The 16,829-nt window shown below is 44.9% G+C and overlaps 1 protein-coding gene across 8 annotated transcripts in view; it reads left to right on the top strand.

Annotated features, from left to right (window-relative positions):
* Positions 1 to 16,829, top strand: part of LOC117428031 (acetyl-CoA carboxylase 2-like) — a 31,761-nt gene that overhangs the window by 1,480 nt on the left and 13,452 nt on the right. For 5 of the 8 annotated variants that reach the window (XM_058994401.1, XM_058994400.1, XM_058994399.1 and 2 more), the window contains exons 2-25: positions 1,927 to 2,538; positions 8,568 to 8,700; positions 9,138 to 9,276; positions 9,396 to 9,505; positions 9,629 to 9,710; positions 9,892 to 9,990; positions 10,300 to 10,409; positions 10,724 to 10,834; positions 11,030 to 11,239; positions 11,469 to 11,639; positions 11,957 to 12,118; positions 12,218 to 12,381; positions 12,647 to 12,797; positions 13,048 to 13,151; positions 13,465 to 13,546; positions 13,863 to 14,008; positions 14,100 to 14,250; positions 14,568 to 14,702; positions 14,920 to 15,066; positions 15,184 to 15,372; positions 15,621 to 15,721; positions 15,836 to 15,924; positions 16,155 to 16,279; positions 16,532 to 16,645. In XM_058994401.1, coding sequence (XP_058850384.1) covers positions 1,943 to 2,538; positions 8,568 to 8,700; positions 9,138 to 9,276; positions 9,396 to 9,505; positions 9,629 to 9,710; positions 9,892 to 9,990; positions 10,300 to 10,409; positions 10,724 to 10,834; positions 11,030 to 11,239; positions 11,469 to 11,639; positions 11,957 to 12,118; positions 12,218 to 12,381; positions 12,647 to 12,797; positions 13,048 to 13,151; positions 13,465 to 13,546; positions 13,863 to 14,008; positions 14,100 to 14,250; positions 14,568 to 14,702; positions 14,920 to 15,066; positions 15,184 to 15,372; positions 15,621 to 15,721; positions 15,836 to 15,924; positions 16,155 to 16,279; positions 16,532 to 16,645 — 3,621 coding nt within the window. In that variant the 5' untranslated portion in view covers positions 1,927 to 1,942. Of the gene's footprint in view, positions 1 to 294; positions 403 to 1,084; positions 1,204 to 1,926; positions 2,539 to 4,979; positions 5,070 to 8,567; positions 8,701 to 9,137; positions 9,277 to 9,395; positions 9,506 to 9,628; positions 9,711 to 9,891; positions 9,991 to 10,299; positions 10,410 to 10,723; positions 10,835 to 11,029; positions 11,240 to 11,468; positions 11,640 to 11,956; positions 12,119 to 12,217; positions 12,382 to 12,646; positions 12,798 to 13,047; positions 13,152 to 13,464; positions 13,547 to 13,862; positions 14,009 to 14,099; positions 14,251 to 14,567; positions 14,703 to 14,919; positions 15,067 to 15,183; positions 15,373 to 15,620; positions 15,722 to 15,835; positions 15,925 to 16,154; positions 16,280 to 16,531; positions 16,646 to 16,829 lie in introns of those variants that run through there. The other 3 variants (XM_058994397.1, XM_058994396.1, XM_034046540.3) reach the window with 3 other exon arrangements.

Below are 16,829 nucleotides of genomic sequence, written 5' to 3'. Positions count from 1 at the left end.
AAGGAGAACGATCCCAGTTTGATCCTTATTGTTTTGAAGTTGTCCTCATACATGCCAGTTTCTGAGACTGCCGTCACTCAGTGTGTGCTAGGCAGTAACTAGCAAGCCCTAGCAGAAGCAGGGGCAGTTATGAATGTGAGCAGTCAGCTCAGGTCCAGGTCTGAACAGTTACTGAATTAACGCAGAACTGGTAACAGGTACTGCTTGGTGCACTTTGCTAACAGGTTCACCCTGATAGTAACTCTTAACTGCATGCTAGTGTAGTGTGCATCGCACAGTACATAGTCTGGCTCCAAAGTCCACCCTCCTGAATAAGGGGTGGTCAGTATTTACACTGGAAAGGAGTTACTCCTTGAGGGGGAATGACAGCTCTGTTCAAAACACTGGCGACCTTCACAATGGGTAAGTCTGCTTCAATCTTCTAGTCTGTGCTTTACCCGCTGTAGAGAGAAACGGTGCCTGCTTTACACAATATTTTTATAACTGCCGAGCCTGCAGAACTGAATGTGTTCGTGCTCTTTGTCTGTGACGGTGCCTGCTGGTACAGGTAGTTTCATTCTCAGCGCTCTCCTGTGTATAGATGCGTTATTAATTAATGATGCTGTATTGGGACTGGATGTGCTGGATAATGTCTAGGTTAATGTGGAGCAGTATTTTATAATACATTTGGATTGATGTTAATCAAGTTAAAAACAATATTGATCCATACTGTTCCATTAAAGTATTTCCCAGAAAGAAAAAGATAGAATTGAGCAATCAATCCCAATTCTTCCGTATTTCAGTTGACCTTGTTTTATATGTATTTTCTCTCCTATTTAAATACTTCATTATTGTTGTCTGCCCGCATTTCCCGTCCCCCTGTGTGCACCCCTGTCCCCTGGATGACAGCTGACCTTTCTACAGTATTGGCAGCTCAGCTGTCAGTGACACACTGTTCACAGACAGCAGTAACAGAACACCCTGCCTCTCCTTTAGCTTCTCTCTCGGTCTCCGTGTAAACACCAGATTCTCAGAAATGACCTGCTGCAGACAGCGCCTCATGGCTCAGTCTTTTCAATCTTTTTCATGAGCTGTAAGCTTTCCCTATACATTGGAGGCATCCTCTATGTATATAGTCTATAGGCAGATCCAGTATACTGTTTAGCTTTTCATGAAGTTTTGGCCGAAGTGGTTGTCTTTCTTTCCTGTGTCTGTGATTTACAGGTACTTTTTCATTTACAACATACTGTATTGTTCTTATTCTTTTAAATGTATTTATTTATTACACTTTTTTAAAGCTGCATGCGTTACAATCTGTACAATCTGTTTCACAAGAGTGATCTGACAGCCATGCACTGCCATATTCTAACATTGTATATCGTTATCTCCAGTATAATAAAAACTGTAGAATTAGTCACAAGGTGCAAAGATTAAACCATAAATGAACATGTTGTTCACAGAAATGGGGTGCCATGTGATTTGACTATGCACGATGGTATATTTAGACAGGGGATCTGAAAGCTGCTGTATGACATACCAGTAAGTGCTGCTGCTTCAATTGAAACACTGGGCTAATGGCCTTGTTGACTGCATAAATTACATGTATATACTTCACTGTGAAATACCTCCACTCTCCTCTACTCTTTCAACTATGAGTATTGGGACAGATGAATACATTCAGACCAGCTAGATGTGGGCTGTCATCTTTTACTTCTCTTTGACCCTGTGCTTACTAAATATCTAGGAGAAATGTCTGTTCTGTCCTGGCTGTACTGTAACATTCACTGACACTTGGCTCGGCACTTAAATCGAATTGCTGCACACCGTCTAGGTGTTGTTCCAGACAGCAGCCCTCTCTCCACTTTCCCCTTTGCCCTAGCTAATATTACAATGCAATCCAGTAACATGCGAACATGTGTTTTTTTTGTTTTTTTTCTCTCTGTGTAGAGTAACAGAAGCCTGAATGATTATCGCTGTCCTGACAGGATTCTTCATACTGCTGTTGATTTGGAAGGTCATGGAGGACCAGCTAAAGCTGGTGGTTTCAGGAAAGAATGGGGACGTGGATCAGGTCTCTAACCCAGGGAAGCAGACAGAGCCTGACCCCCCGTCTGAATCAGAGACTACCTGTCCCTCAGCACTACCTTCTTCCCAACCCAATTCCACTGTCGTCAGCAAGCAGGCTGAACCAACTGCATCTACTACCTCAATAGCAAAGGGAGAATCTCCTGAAAATGCGTCACTTCCACCTCTGGGGCAAACACACCAGCTACAGGCATCCACGTCGGCCAGGCTTCAGAACTCATCAATCAGAGCGGCGGTACAGCCCAGCCCAGGCCACGCTCAGGATGCGCCCGGGTTCCCACACAAGGCAGCCTTGAGACGGGAGCGTCTCAAGTTCGTTATCGGCTCCTCGGAAGATAACTCCTCGGATGACGAGCTGGGCATGTTGGATCACAGAGATGGGGAAGCATCGCGGCCGGCGCCCAGCAGCTCCTCTGTGGTGCCGGTGTCCCCACTGGCAGCCCCCCGCAAGACACTGGCACCAAAAACCATGAGGTAGGGAGACATTGAGCCTTAAATATACTAGATCAATCCCTTCGTCCATAACTGGACATTGTGCTGCATTTAAAATACTGAAAGAAGAGAACAAGAAACTCAGGGTTGGAATCCACATCGCCCAGCCACTCACTTTATGAAGGTCCTGGTAGTATTCTTTTATAATAGCATTAAAACATATCAAACCGTCAGAGTCGTTACAACCAGCAGGGGGCACTTTTATTTGGTTATTAATCTCTTAAAGGGGAAGTTATTTAGCCACAATATGCAGTACAATGTTGCACTTTGTTTTTATTTGCTCAGAGAGTGAATCAGTGTCCCGCGGTGGTGCTGTGCTGTCCCTTTAAGTTAACAAGGTGCTAGTTGACAGGTTAAAGGTGCGAATAGGAAGTTACATGTGGCAGTGAGGAGAGGAGGGCGGGGCCAGTGTGCAGGCCTGCATGCCTCTCTGTGTTGAGTTGCTTCTGTTTCGGGGAGGTTGGAGTCCTAGTGCAGAGCTGGGGTGCTCTTAAAGGTGAGTAAGTATAAAGCCCTGTAAGAGGTGCAAGGCAGCAGTGGATTCTGCAGAGTGCAGTGTTTGTATGATTGTTTGTTTTTCATATGAAGTGAAGCTCATGCTGTAGCTGTGGAAATTACTTCTACCTTATATTGAGCTTTGAGCAATATTACTTAATCTGCATGGGTTCAAAATATTAAGACAGCTGTTAAGTTATTTGCAGTTGTTACATAGAAAGTTAATTATGTTTTATAGAAGCTTACTTAAAGCTATTGTCATCTGTCTGTATTTTTTTTTTTGCTGTTTAGACCCATCTTGTAAAAGCCTTGTGGTTTAATAGTGAGAGGTAGTCAGGGAGTGTGTAGATTCAGATGTATTTGAAAGAAATGTTTTTAAAGACAAACACTGCATTTTGTATGTAATAGCTTATGACTACCACTAGAGTGCACTGTTGCACCATTATACAGCTATTGACAGATATTTTCCTTGAGTAAACTTGTATTTATTAGGTTCCTGATATAGACCCGCATGCCCCATGTTTTGATGCTGTACATGTGTGTGCTATAATTGGAACTACTCTGTTGAAGTTGTCTTTTAACAGCTGGATATATTCAGATTTGTAACCTCCCCTGCATCCTTTGCCAGCTGTATTGTGACACTGCATTCCTGGACCTGACAAACAAATATTCTATGCATTTGATTACCCACCAGCCCTTCACCTGTTGTTTTCTCTGCTACAGTTAAAGGTCCCACAGTTGCATGTGATGGTTCAGTAAATAAACAGCACATGGATAAAGGTGTCTGTCCAATAAATAAACACAGGTTTGTAGAAGTTCAGTGTAAGCAGACAGATCCTCTCCAGAGTATCATTCCCATGCACTCTGTTTACTCGTTTCATTGCTGTCTGTCTCCATACTATAATTATAACAGTAATCCAGTTATTTACATTAGGATAGCATCTAGATTATTATACAGGAATGCCTTTGGAACATTAGTTTGCCCTTCCTTATTTCATGAGTGTTTGTAAATGCAGGGATACAGTGGAGGCCCCAGTAATCTATTAATCCTCTGCTTGACATCCAGTTAGTTTTACATACAGTAGTAGGAAGTGCCCATTGAAACAGTTTCAAAGCAGTAGTTGCCTACATTCTGAAATGTTCACCCTACAGTAAAAGCAGCCCTGTCAGTCCCTCTCTAAAAGCACAGCCCAGTATATCTCAGGCATGTTGTAATTTGATGACCTGTTGAAATGGCTTGGTCAGGTGAAGGGGCAGTTTATTGTGTTGTGGAGGAATGATCCTGAACTGACATTGACCAGCTCAGGTGACACAGCGAGCCAGTGACCGGGCTGGAATTTAAAAGCCTTCCACAGCCACGGCTTTTCAAGGCAACACAGAATGTGTTCATGGGTTTGTGTTTCAGCTTTGTTTTCCTAATGCACAGAAAATTACCAACTAGGTTTATGGAGAGGGGGGAGTGTGGTGTACAATTTGAGAATCAGTTCCTCTAAGTGTTTGTGTTTTATCCATGCGTTCAGTCAGTGCACACTTGTCAACACTGTGGTGCAACAGATACTGTACCTCCCAGTACGCTCTGCTAACCTGGTTTGTAAGCCAGTGTGGCCGTGCTAGCTCATGCATAGTGCTTTAGGTGTTTCCTATTCTCTGCAGCTGTGTGAGAGATTACCTTTGCATTTTTTTAGCCCTTATTCTGTTCTGTTTATTGAGTGGCTAATATTTCACCATCTTTCGGACACTGCGTGAAAACAATGCAGCCCCCCAGCCAGGTGCAGCATGCTGTGGTTATTTATAATACGTGTGTGCCAGCGTGACCCCCGTTATCAGCATGTGAGGGGCCGGTGGACAAAGCTGCTAATCGTTACCATGTGCTTTAGAGTTGGGAGGGAAGTTTGGAACGTGAGGGGGAGGGGACAGGAAGAGCGGAAGGGAGGTTGGGATGCAGTCAGATTGTTTCCAATCCTAACGATGGAGGAGGACGAGAAGCTGAGCCTCGACTGGTTTCAGTGCCTCAAGAGGTGAGTGGAGACCCTGTGGAACTGCTCTGTTTGTTTTGAAAACTGCAGTTGCTATCCAGTGTTGAAACGCATTGCTTTTTTTCTCGGAGCAGTAGCGTTTTGGCAGCTTGTTGAACCGAGAGTATACAGTGTCTAGATGGCTCTTCTAATTCCATTTGAAGTGATACACTGGAGTGCAGGGACATAATAGATTCCATGTGATCAGAGGAGTTCACTATTCAGAACAGCACGATCATTGGGAGACTGTGCTCTCTCACGCAGCAGTGTGAGTCATTACTCTGAGCGTCATTAATAAGTCACACGTGTTGTTGTTGTTTTAGACTTTAGGCTTCTGCAGTAGAGAGGAGTGTAATTAAACTCCTGCTCAGGCGTCGCTAGCGTGTCCATTTCCTGATTTTGAATAAAGACGTCACAGAAGTAATCGTGTGGGGGGGTTGGGGGATACTGCTGAACTGCCAGTCGTACACTTACATTTTTCTTACCGTTTATAATTGTGTAATTCGACCCCAAAGAGTGAAGTAGCATTGCATTGCTTTTAATGACAGACTCATTTGTGTATTTTTCTTTGTTTGTTAAGCTTTTTGTTTTTCTTAATTAATGTTTGCTGTTTAAATCTTGTTTAAATGAGTTTAGTCAGGGGTGATATCACTCCTGTAGAAGTTATGGATGTATCCTTGGGGCAAATATACTTTTAGAAACAGTCGTTGCTTTTCCAAGTGGTGCCGCACAGTAATCCAGTCAAATGAACCATGAAATAAAGTACATGCAATTGGGGATTTGGAGTTCATGCATCATTTTAATTTAGTTCAGGAGGTGTCTTGGCGTGGACCTGCTGCCTGTACAGAACACCGTTTCCTGTCCTGGTTTTGAATATTAAAACTTAATTTAGCTGTTCAAAGCAGCGCACCTGTGGTCAGTGACAGCCAAGCATGAAGTCAAGTATGCTCATTTATTTATTCCAATATTGAACTGTATGCATCTTGCAGATGCCAACCAACCAAACAAGCAAATAAATAATGACTCTGGGTTGTAAAACTGAGCCAAACAAACACACTGTTCCTGGCTGGTATGCCTGGCACTATAGGGGAGGGACCTGGTTATAAGCTCTCCCTTTCAGTTTGCAAAAAGGACATTCCACTCCAGCAGAGCTCAAAAGGACGACGTGTGCCTGCCCTGAATATGCAGGTTTAGAAAACCAGTTCAATGCTGTGTCGGTAACAAGACTTGTGTGTGAAGGTCAATGGCTATCTGGTACCAAGTGTACAGTTACCATGCATGCACATAGGAAAAAATACCATTTGCCAAGTTTGTGTTGTGTGAGAGCATGCAGTCCTTGGCTCATGTCCAGTGCTTGGGGAGGGACAAACCGAACAAAGCCATATGTGACTCTATATTTGGAGCTACGTGTTTAAGAATTCCAGTAGGGTGGGAGCTACTGTGCATAGTACAGTATCTATGAACTCACTGCTGATAGATCGACTGCTTATTCTTATTCTTATTATTGTTATTATTATTATTATTATTATTATTATTTATTTGGCAGATGTCTTTATCCAAGGATAGGGAGCAGTGTAGACCTTACACAGAGGCAGAAAAGGCAGAGAGTTTAAGTAGGAAAGAGCCTGAGTTTTGGGATGAGCAAATCCACTGCAACTAATATAGGCCTTGTTGAATGCAGTTGCAATTCACGCTTGTGTCAGACGCACCTGGAAAAAAAAGTTAGCAAGCAATGAACCTAGAAATGTTAACCTTGCAAGCAGCAGACAATTAGCAAGCAATTAAAATAGTGGGGTTCCGAAAAATAAATGCTGTCGTGCACTGATAGTGTAAGGATTGAAGCTGTGCTTTTTAACAGTAGTTGGTCTGTGCCCGTGGTAGTAAACTGTCCTTTTATATGAGGGGAATGTCGTGATCGCTGAACGTTTCAGCGATCGTCATTGGGCATTCTGCAAAGTCATCAGATCTGCATTATCTTCAGAAGACATAATCTACAGCTATAACACAGGCCTTCCTTATTAACCCTTCAGGCTTTATATAATGTCAGTATTGTATTACTATGGCTCGGTGATGGAAATAAGAATCCTATTGCATTGCAGTTTCATTCCAAGCTTTAATACGGTGTGTCTTAAACGCATAGTAAAACCAGGAATGGATCAAACCGCTATGCGATGGGAGTCTTAGTTCCATCCCTGTGGTTATAGAGATTGAACCTTCATTTGAGAGGATACTGAACCCTTTTGTAAAAGGCTACAGAATGGGTTGCTGAGGGGCAGCATGGTTATTGCCTGCAGTGCATCAGAATGAAAGCTCTCTAAATCGGATCATTACCCAACCGAAAGGAGGCGAGAACACTCCAGCACTAAACAACAGGGATCTGCTGTGTACCCCGTCAACATGAATACAAATACAAGGAAATACAGTCGCATGCACCGAAACAGTGAGAAAAAGAAACTATTGAGAGCTCAGCAATATGCTCTGGAAATGTAGATTAAGAAGAGCAGTTCTGCTTTTAGTAATTATTATGTGAATTGTTATATTATGTGAATTGTTCTACAGTATGTGGTCATTTTTGACCAGTTGCATGTTACTAATAAACACTCCCCTTTGGTATCAATACACAATGCAATTGCTGTTAACTGAGCCTGCCTCCAACACTGAGCTCTTTTTTACTGCTGAACTATGCACTATGCACTGTGTTACGAGTGCTGCACTGTAAATCAGAGTTAACCAGTGATAGCGCTCCCCGCTCACCTGTGCAGCGCTGATACCGGCTGCTGGACTTCATTTATCCGAGCAGAACTGGAGGAGCAGCAGAATGACATTGAAAATGGCTTACGGTAACATCGTTTTATACGTCTCTCTGTATTTTGAATGGATGAAAACATGCAGTGAACCACTCGGCTAAGCCTCTGTTTACCAGTTTAACGGTTACAAGGTAGGATGAAGGTTTCAGGCAGCGTTGATTTTTGACACAGGCGTACTTCGAAAGGACCTGTGGTTTGCAGAATTTTAGAACCACCTCCGTTTATCTCAATGGCATATTGTGTTGAACTTGTGTCTCTTCCTACAGGTAACTACAGAGTGATCTCTGTTTTTTTTTGTTTTTTTTTAAATGCATTGGTTTGCCCTTGTGACTTGTAAGTTACAGGATTTAGCTTCAGGTTAGTTTTGTTTGTAATAAGAGCTGCAGTTTTGCCAAGTCACTCTTCAAACAGGCACTTAGCCACAATGCATATTCTGTTAAGTAAACACGTGCACTGTAAACCTGAACTGTAGTAACATTTTCAATTCATCTTTTAGCTAGAGGGAGAGTTTTAAAGCAATTAAGGAAGTGTTTGTGGAACACATCAATTGTAATTGTACAAACTTCTATTACCTTGGAGCATGACAGTAACACGATTTAAGATTTTGCTGAGTAATTTGATAGACGGTATACCCTTGCTTTACATGGGAGGTGAAAGTCATCAATCTAACCAGCAGGCATGCGTTTCCTCCTAGGCCCAGCATGTCGGGCCTGCACCTGATGAAGAAGGGGAGGGAGCACAACAGGATGGATCTGCACAGAGACTTCACTGTCGCCTCGCCCGCGGAGTTCGTCACGCGATTCGGGGGCGACCGCGTCATCGAGAAGGTCAGTACGCTGCTTTATTTTCTGGAATTCTTTTTGGTGATTTCAATCTTGGATGAACTAGCGTTACCTAAAGTCAGTCAGTCTGCTGTGCCTCTGCACTGATCCTTCCGTCATTGTCCCACCAGAATGCCTCGGTTGTTATAGATGCTGAATTTGTGAGGTAGTTCTATGATGTGACCTCACAAGTTTTTATTGCAGAGCCTTGCTATAAAATAATCCCTATTCAATTTGGTTAGTGCAGAAAATGAGCTACCTGGTGGCTCATCCATACTAATACTGAGAGTTTGTACTCCATAGCAAAGAGGCTGGTTTCCCCAGATGATGATCTCCTCAATTTTCATATTCCCTCCCCTTTTACTTTTCCACAGATATCAGATGGTTATGAGCTAAGTGTGCACAGGTCAGGCAGCTGATTCACTATCTTATCCCTTTTCAAGGTCCTGATAGCTAACAATGGCATTGCGGCTGTGAAGTGCATGCGCTCCATTCGTCGGTGGTCCTACGAGATGTTCCGGAACGAGAGGGCCATTCGATTTGTCGTCATGGTTACGCCCGAGGACCTGAAGGCCAATGCAGGTAAAACACCTTTCGAATGAACCGGATTTGTATTGCTGTGATGCTAAACGTGCCTAGAGTTTTTGCTCTACTAAAGTTAGTGATTTGAGCCTTCTAGCCACTGTGTTGTTTCTTTCCAGAGTATATAAAAATGGCAGACCACTATGTGCCAGTGCCCGGTGGTGCCAACAACAATAACTACGCCAATGTGGAGCTGATTGTGGACATTGCTAAGAGAATCCCAGTACAGGTACTCCCTTGACTTGTGGATTAAACTGTGTGGCTTCACGTTCCAGGTGTTCTCAGTAGGAATGCAGTATGTAGTAGACCACGCTGCATCCTGTCAATGTCTGCTCTGTCCTCTCTCTCCCAGGCTGTGTGGGCCGGATGGGGACATGCTTCAGAGAATCCCAAACTCCCAGAGTTGCTGCAGAAATGTGGGATAGCCTTCCTAGGTACGAAGTGACAACTATAGGAATTTCCTACTGGCTGAACGAGCAACACCAGCTCTTTTTAGATACTGTAGTTCTTTGTTGGAGAGCAAACTTGAAATCATCTGTCATTTCCAACCCACCAGTAGTCATGCCACCTGCAGGATGGTTCATCCTGATGTATTTTTATTTCCTTTTATTTCAGGACCCCCCAGCAAGGCTATGTGGGCGTTAGGAGACAAAGTAGCTTCTTCCATAGTGGCCCAGAGTGCTGACATTCCTACCCTGCCATGGACTGGATCTGGTAATATTATATTACTGACTCTGAAACATACATTTATACTTGTATATACAGGGATGGAAATAAGACTCCTACTGCATAGCAGATTCACCAAGTCAAGGTTTGAATATGAGCTTGGTTAGCCACAGTGTATAGGTAGCACGCTCAGATGTGTTGTATTAAACTCATAGTAAAACCAGGAATGGAGCAGATTGCTGTGCAATGGGAGTCTTATTTGTGTGTGCGAAAAGAAATTCCTCCATAACCTCAGACTCAAACAATCCTTGCTTTGCTCCGAGGGGCCTTGTCAGTGACGCAGCGTTTCCACTGCAGGTCTCACCGTGGAGTGGACAGAGGAGGACCAGAGACTAGGCAATGTGATCAGTGTCCCCACAGAGGTGTACGCAAGGGGCTGCATCGGAGACGTCGACGAAGGACTGGCGGTAAATTTAAAAAGTTTAAGAGACGCTTGTGAGCGGAGTCCCTGTTGAAACAAACGCAGTGAATTACTAACTCACTTCAGCTGCTGTTGGATTAGGAGTGAAACTGAGGTAGTCATGGAAACTGGGGGTTTATGTTTGTGGAAAGAGGTTATTTTCTTATATAGTGAATATAGTAAAAGTGGAAAGACTATTCTTTAATATTCTGGAGGGAGGGGAACAACTTTCTCCATGTCATGAATTTCGATTGGTGCACTGCTTCTTCATGTTGCTGCTCAGGCTGTTAAACTTGCTTTACACTTTGTGCTTGATTTCAGGAGGCAGAGAAAATCGGCTACCCTGTGATGATAAAAGCTTCTGAAGGAGGCGGAGGAAAAGGAATCAGAAGAGTGGACAGTTCGGAAGACTTTGCTGGCTTCTACCGCCAGGTAATCGAGTCCTGGAGCTTCCCAAAATCAAGATGCTTAAGAAATGCTTTCTAAGACCTAATGTTGTAGCTACATCAGCAAAAGCAAAGTGAGCTTCTGAGATTGCACACACAGAGGACAAAGCAAATGCAGTGAAATTGCAGTCTCGCGATGTGGTGACGTTGTACTGACCCACATGTCTATTGCATGGTGCAGGTGCAGGCGGAGGTGCCTGGCTCGCCCATCTTCGTGATGCAGCTTGCTGAGCACGCACGGCACTTGGAGGTCCAGATCCTAGCTGACCAGTACGGGAATGCCATCTCTCTCTTCGGACGTGACTGCTCCATCCAGCGCCGGCATCAGAAAATCATTGAGGAGGCCCCAGCAACCATAGCAGCTTCCCCAGTGTTTGAGTACATGGAGCAGGTAAGTGGCCAGTCAGTGCACTGACGCTATTATTATTATTATTATTATTATTATTGCCATTCTTCTTCTGCTTCTTCTTTGTTCACTGCAATTTTGTATGTGTTTCTACCTTTAATCATTTCCCATATGATACCCATATGATGGTTCAATTTGCAGAGGATATTGCCCAGGTTTTCCTAAAAGCTGCTGCAGTATGTGTCACTGTCTATCTTGCCTTGCCCTTGTGCAGTGTGCAGTTCGCCTGGCTAAGATGGTGGGCTATGTGAGTGCTGGGACCGTGGAGTACCTCTACGCAGAAGATGGAAACTTCCACTTCCTGGAGCTGAACCCCCGCCTGCAGGTGGAGCACCCCTGTACTGAGATGATAGCGGACGTGAATTTACCTGCAGCCCAACTCCAGGTAACTCAAGTACCATCAGTAACGTCGCATCAAAAATTGTCTTTCTTGCTTCTTTTTAGGAATTGTAAGCTTTATACAAAACTGCTGCTGGAGTGAGATGCAGCTAGGATATCTTCTGCAGTAGACCCAGCTGTCATCATACTGCATAATATGTATTTCTGCAAGGGTCCTATCTATTCAAAACCATGTTAGCCATATAGGAAACAAAATAAATACCTTACATCTGTACATGCCCACACTGATATTTTTTGGCAGTAAAAATGCTTAGTTTTATTTGTGGATGCGTCCCTGTGGCTGATCTAATCCAATCCCCACAGATCGCAATGGGAATCCCCCTCCACAGGATTAAGGATATCCGGGCTCTGTATGGAGAGAAACCCTGGGGGGACTCGCCCATCAACTTCCAGACCCCAGCCAACGCTCCCAGTCCACGGGGCCACGTCATCGCAGCCCGGATCACCAGCGAGAACCCTGACGAGGTGCGGGACTGTCACTGGGTTTCTGTTCATCTGAGACTGCCCTGACCCAGGGAATCACAGTCCACCTACTGATAGGTTTGTTTGGATGCTATGTTTCAGGGCTTCAAGCCGAGCTCGGGGACAGTGCAGGAGCTGAATTTCCGCAGCAGTAAGAATGTCTGGGGCTACTTCAGCGTTGGGGCCGCTGGAGGGCTCCACGAGTTTGCCGATTCTCAGTTCGGCCACTGCTTCTCCTGGGGAGAGAATCGAGAAGAAGCCATTTCGTAAGTACCAGCGTGGGAGCGTACTTCATGAAGCACGTTTTGAACAGTAAAGAAATACAACGCGTTCATACTGATCAAGCACACCAGGGTGCTGCAACGTTACAATAAGAGCTCTGTGTCTCAACAACATCTGCAGTAAGCAACAAAAGTGAGATTTCTTCACAGTGACATTAACCCCATGTGGATACATTACTAGCAAAAACATTCATTATATCAAAATGATTAACAGCTAATGGGATTTAAAATGTATATATATTTCCCCAAGGAACATGGTGGTAGCCATGAAGGAGCTGTCTATCCGCGGGGACTTCCGAACAACAGTGGAGTACCTGATCAAACTCTTGGAGACCGAGAGCTTCCAGAACAATGACACTGACACCGGCTGGCTCGATCATCTCATCGCAGAGAAAGTGCAGGTGAGGGCCCTCCTGGTTTCAGCGGCTCCTTCAGCGAACAAGGAGGTTCTTGCAAGTCAATCAGTGTACTGGGACTAGCCAGCTTGGGGTAAAGATCTGTCCATCCAAATAAGAGATGTTGTGTAGTCCATCTTGGTTATGGTCCTAGAGTCATGTGTCTCATCAGGACAATACATGTTCTCTGTTGGTTTTCAGTACAGTACCTTCATGTGCTTTAATGGCATTATGATTTCTTTCCCTCTTTTTTCAGGCTGAAAGGCCAGACACCATGCTGGGGGTGGTGTGTGGATCATTGCATGTTGCGGACGCCGGCTTCAGAAAGAGCATGTCTGATTTCCTGCATTCGCTCGAGAGGTGCGCGCAGTAACAACAGCCAGGTTCTGCTATGAACAGGAGACCACTTCAATCCAAAAATACAGAGCCTGTGTTTCACTGTTCTGCGCCGACATTCAATACACTGACTTTGTAGTGTGAATGTTCCTTTTTGTAAAACGTACAAATGTCCTACTTCTGATGTTAAACAATCTGTATCATTATAGCAAGCTCAGACTATGTAGATAAGCTGTCAGTGCTGGCAGAAAGCCTCGTCAGGTTTGATCGCACAGAGCAGTTGCAGGTGCTGATTCTCTTAACGGCGATTCTGTAAGGATTCCTCTTTTTACTTCAGAGGCCAGGTCCTTCCTGCTTACAGTCTGCTGAACACTGTCGATGTGGAGCTGATCTATGATGGGGTGAAGTACTCCCTGCAGGTGAGAGACACAGCTCAGCTCAAGCTTGTTCCTGAGGGTTCATCCGCCAAACCAAGCCAACCTGGCCGACACCAGGGGGTCTAAAACTGTTGAAAAGTAGCGTTTCAATTTAAGAAATCATTGATTCATTCTTACTGCACGTGGTGTGTGTATTGCATTGTAAAGAAATACAGACAAAATGTGAGATTCTCAGTACATGACGTGCACTTAGCAGATCTGCACCTGGTACAGCACCTAAGTGATACTTTTACATGGGCTTTTATAGCTGCTGGCACTTGGTACTGAAGCCTTTCTGATCTGTTTGGGTCCTGTGCAGGTAGCTCGGCAGGCCCTGACCACATACGTGATCATCATGAACGGCTCCCACATTGAGATCGACGTCCACAGGCTGAGCGATGGAGGGCTTCTGCTCTCTTACGATGGCTGCAGCTACACCACGTACATGAAGGAAGAAGTGGACAGGCAAGCAAGCCGCTTCTTGACTTGTCCTTTTTCTTTTTATGTAAAACGTTGTTTTTTTTTTGTGATGAACATGTCAATCCTTCTGTTGTAGGTATCGCATCACTATTGGCAATAAGACCAGTGTCTTTGAGAAGGAAAAGGACCCCACTGTGCTCAGGTCTCCCTCTGCTGGTAAACTCCTGCAGTACATGGTGCAGGATGGGGGCCATCTCTTCGCTGGGAACTGTTATGCCGAGATTGAGGTTAGCACTGACAATACTGACCACAATCGCTCCGGATCATAATAACAAACACAGGCTTATTTATATCCTTCATGCGTAGTAAAAGCTTGGTTGGGAATTGTAAATATTTTATACCGTCTTCAGTTCTGCCTCTTGGTGTGCTAGCAAGCTGGAACAGGCAAGGGTCTTTGCTAAAGAATTCAGGGGCTACTGGCAACATTAAATGGGCCAAGATGTCCATGTGGAGAAATGTGCAGAAACAATAAGAGAGAACTGTGAAAATGCTGGTAATTGACAGTGTGGGCTCTGATCTGTTCTGGAACTGTGTGCGTCTGCAGGTGATGAAGATGGTGATGGCCCTGACAGTGCAGGAGTCTGGCTGCGTGCACTACGTGAAGAGGCCCGGCGCCGTGCTGGATTCAGGGTGCATAGTCGCTAAGCTGGAGCTGGATGACTCCACCAGTCTGCACCCTGTAAGTGCACGGCTTCACTAGCTTAAAAAAAGAAAGAAAAAGCTTTGCAGCACCTGTTGAGTAATTATAGTGTTATACTTTTAACACTTATTTGGACCCAGACCAAAATCTTATTAAATTGTTTGCCACAGTGGGTGAGTTACCGGTACTTGTTGGTCAATCTGCGGCTGGCTTTGTCTGTTTTGTATTGATGTTCCTTGACCCCCTCCCTCCCCAGGTACAGCTGTACACGGGGACCCTGCCCCCCCAGCAGACTCTGGCCACCATTGGGGAGAAGCTCCATCAGGTGTTCCACAACGTCCTGGAGAACCTGGTCAAGGTCATGGACGGCTTCTGCCTGCCGGATCCCTACTTCAGCAACAAGGTAGGAGTCCAACCAAGCGGGCTTTATGTACTTAATAGAGCTGCTATTGAAAATAACATGATTGCAAACTTGCTGCGTGCCGCTGAGCTCTCCTCTGCCCCTCTCTCTCTCTCCCAGCTGAAGGAGTGGGTGCGGACGCTGATGAAGACTCTCCGAGACCCCTCCCTCCCCCTGCTGGAGCTCCAGGAGATCATGACCAGTGTCTCTGGACGAATCCCAGCATCCGTGGAGAAGGCAATCCGCAAGGTGATGGCCCAGTACGCCAGCAACATCACCTCTGTGCTCTGCCAGTTCCCCAGCCAGCTGGTGAGTCTGATCAGTTAGAGAATGGGACTAGTGTGTGTGGTGTTACAGACAGCTCAGCAAAAGTTCATTTGAAGAACTGCAAAATTATTATTATGTGTTATAATATCCAGAATGATCAGGATTTTGGACCACAAAGTATTGCACTTAACAAAGTCCACGGCATTTGCTCATCGCTGGTCAGCCTTGTTTCTATTTCACTAAAATAAGTCAAGGAAAGTGATCTATATCTGTAATGCTTTCTCTTACAGATAGCGAATATACTGGACAGCCACGCTGCCACCCTGCAGAAAAAGGCTGATCGAGAGGTCTTCTTTATGAACACACAGAGTATTGTGCAGCTGGTGCAGAGGTAAGCAGGCTTGATTTTACCTTGAGTGTAGCTGCACCAGTTCAGCAGTGCCATTACAGGGATGAGGAGGTATTGCACTGCAGGTCTGTTACAGGGGGTTTATGTTTCTCCTAGGTACCGCAGTGGCATCCGAGGCTACATGAAATCTGTGTTGTTGGATCTGTTGCGCAGGTACCTGCAGGTGGAAACACAGTTCGAGCAAGGTAGAAATGTGACTTCAAAATATACAGAATGTGTGCTGCAGATACCTGTTATAGTTGTGCCATTTGTTGCCAGAAGTCATTGAGTACCTGAATTGTGATCTATTTGTTCATGATACTGATGGGTCTAATTGTGTTGTTGACGTACCAGATGTGTGCGTGCGTGCGTGCGTGCGTGCGTGCGTGCGTGCGTGCGTGCGTGTTGAGTAACACTGTTTACTTGTTCCCTGCAGCTCACTTTGATAAATGTGTGAGAAATCTGAGAGAGCAGTACAAGCCAGACATGACCCCGGTGCTCGAGTGCATCTTTTCTCACTCCCAAGTCGCGAAGAAGAATGTTTTGGTCACAATGCTTATTGTAAGTGTAGCATTTGTGAAACCCAGTACGATATGTCATGAAACCCAATAGGATAATGAAGGGATTCTGATTTTTAAAAATAAATCCTTTTCCCTGTGAAAGATCACATTTATGAGCTTTTCAGTACAAGTGAAGATCCTATTATCTCACACACACCTCTCTATACAGTATGTAGGGATTCCTGCCTCCAGGCTTGTGTATCTAGCCTCCGTCTTCCCCAAGTCTTTGAGCCTACCCTCTTGTGTTCCGCAGGACCAGATTTGCAGCAGGGACCCGACTCTGGCTGATGAGCTGATGGTGATTTTGGATGAGCTCACTCAGCTCAGCAAGACTGAGAACTCCAAAGTGGCCCTGAGAGCCAGACAGGTGAGACCATCACAGTCATTAAAGAGTCGTCATGAACTGAGATCTCACAGGCTTGCCCTGTCTGAAATCAGAGCGATACAAAGGGCTCTTTTGCTTTTCAGAAACGGACACTTTAAAGCCGGTGTGCCTCTCTATACCAGGTCCCATGCAAAAGACTAACGCCTGTTTTATTTTATAATAATCA

This window comes from Acipenser ruthenus, chromosome 21 (assembly GCF_902713425.1).
Source record: "Acipenser ruthenus chromosome 21, fAciRut3.2 maternal haplotype, whole genome shotgun sequence".
NCBI lineage: Eukaryota > Metazoa > Chordata > Actinopteri > Acipenseriformes > Acipenseridae > Acipenser > Acipenser ruthenus.
The sequence above is the reverse complement of the archived record's forward strand: the minus strand, read 5'-3'. Positions and strand labels throughout refer to the sequence as shown.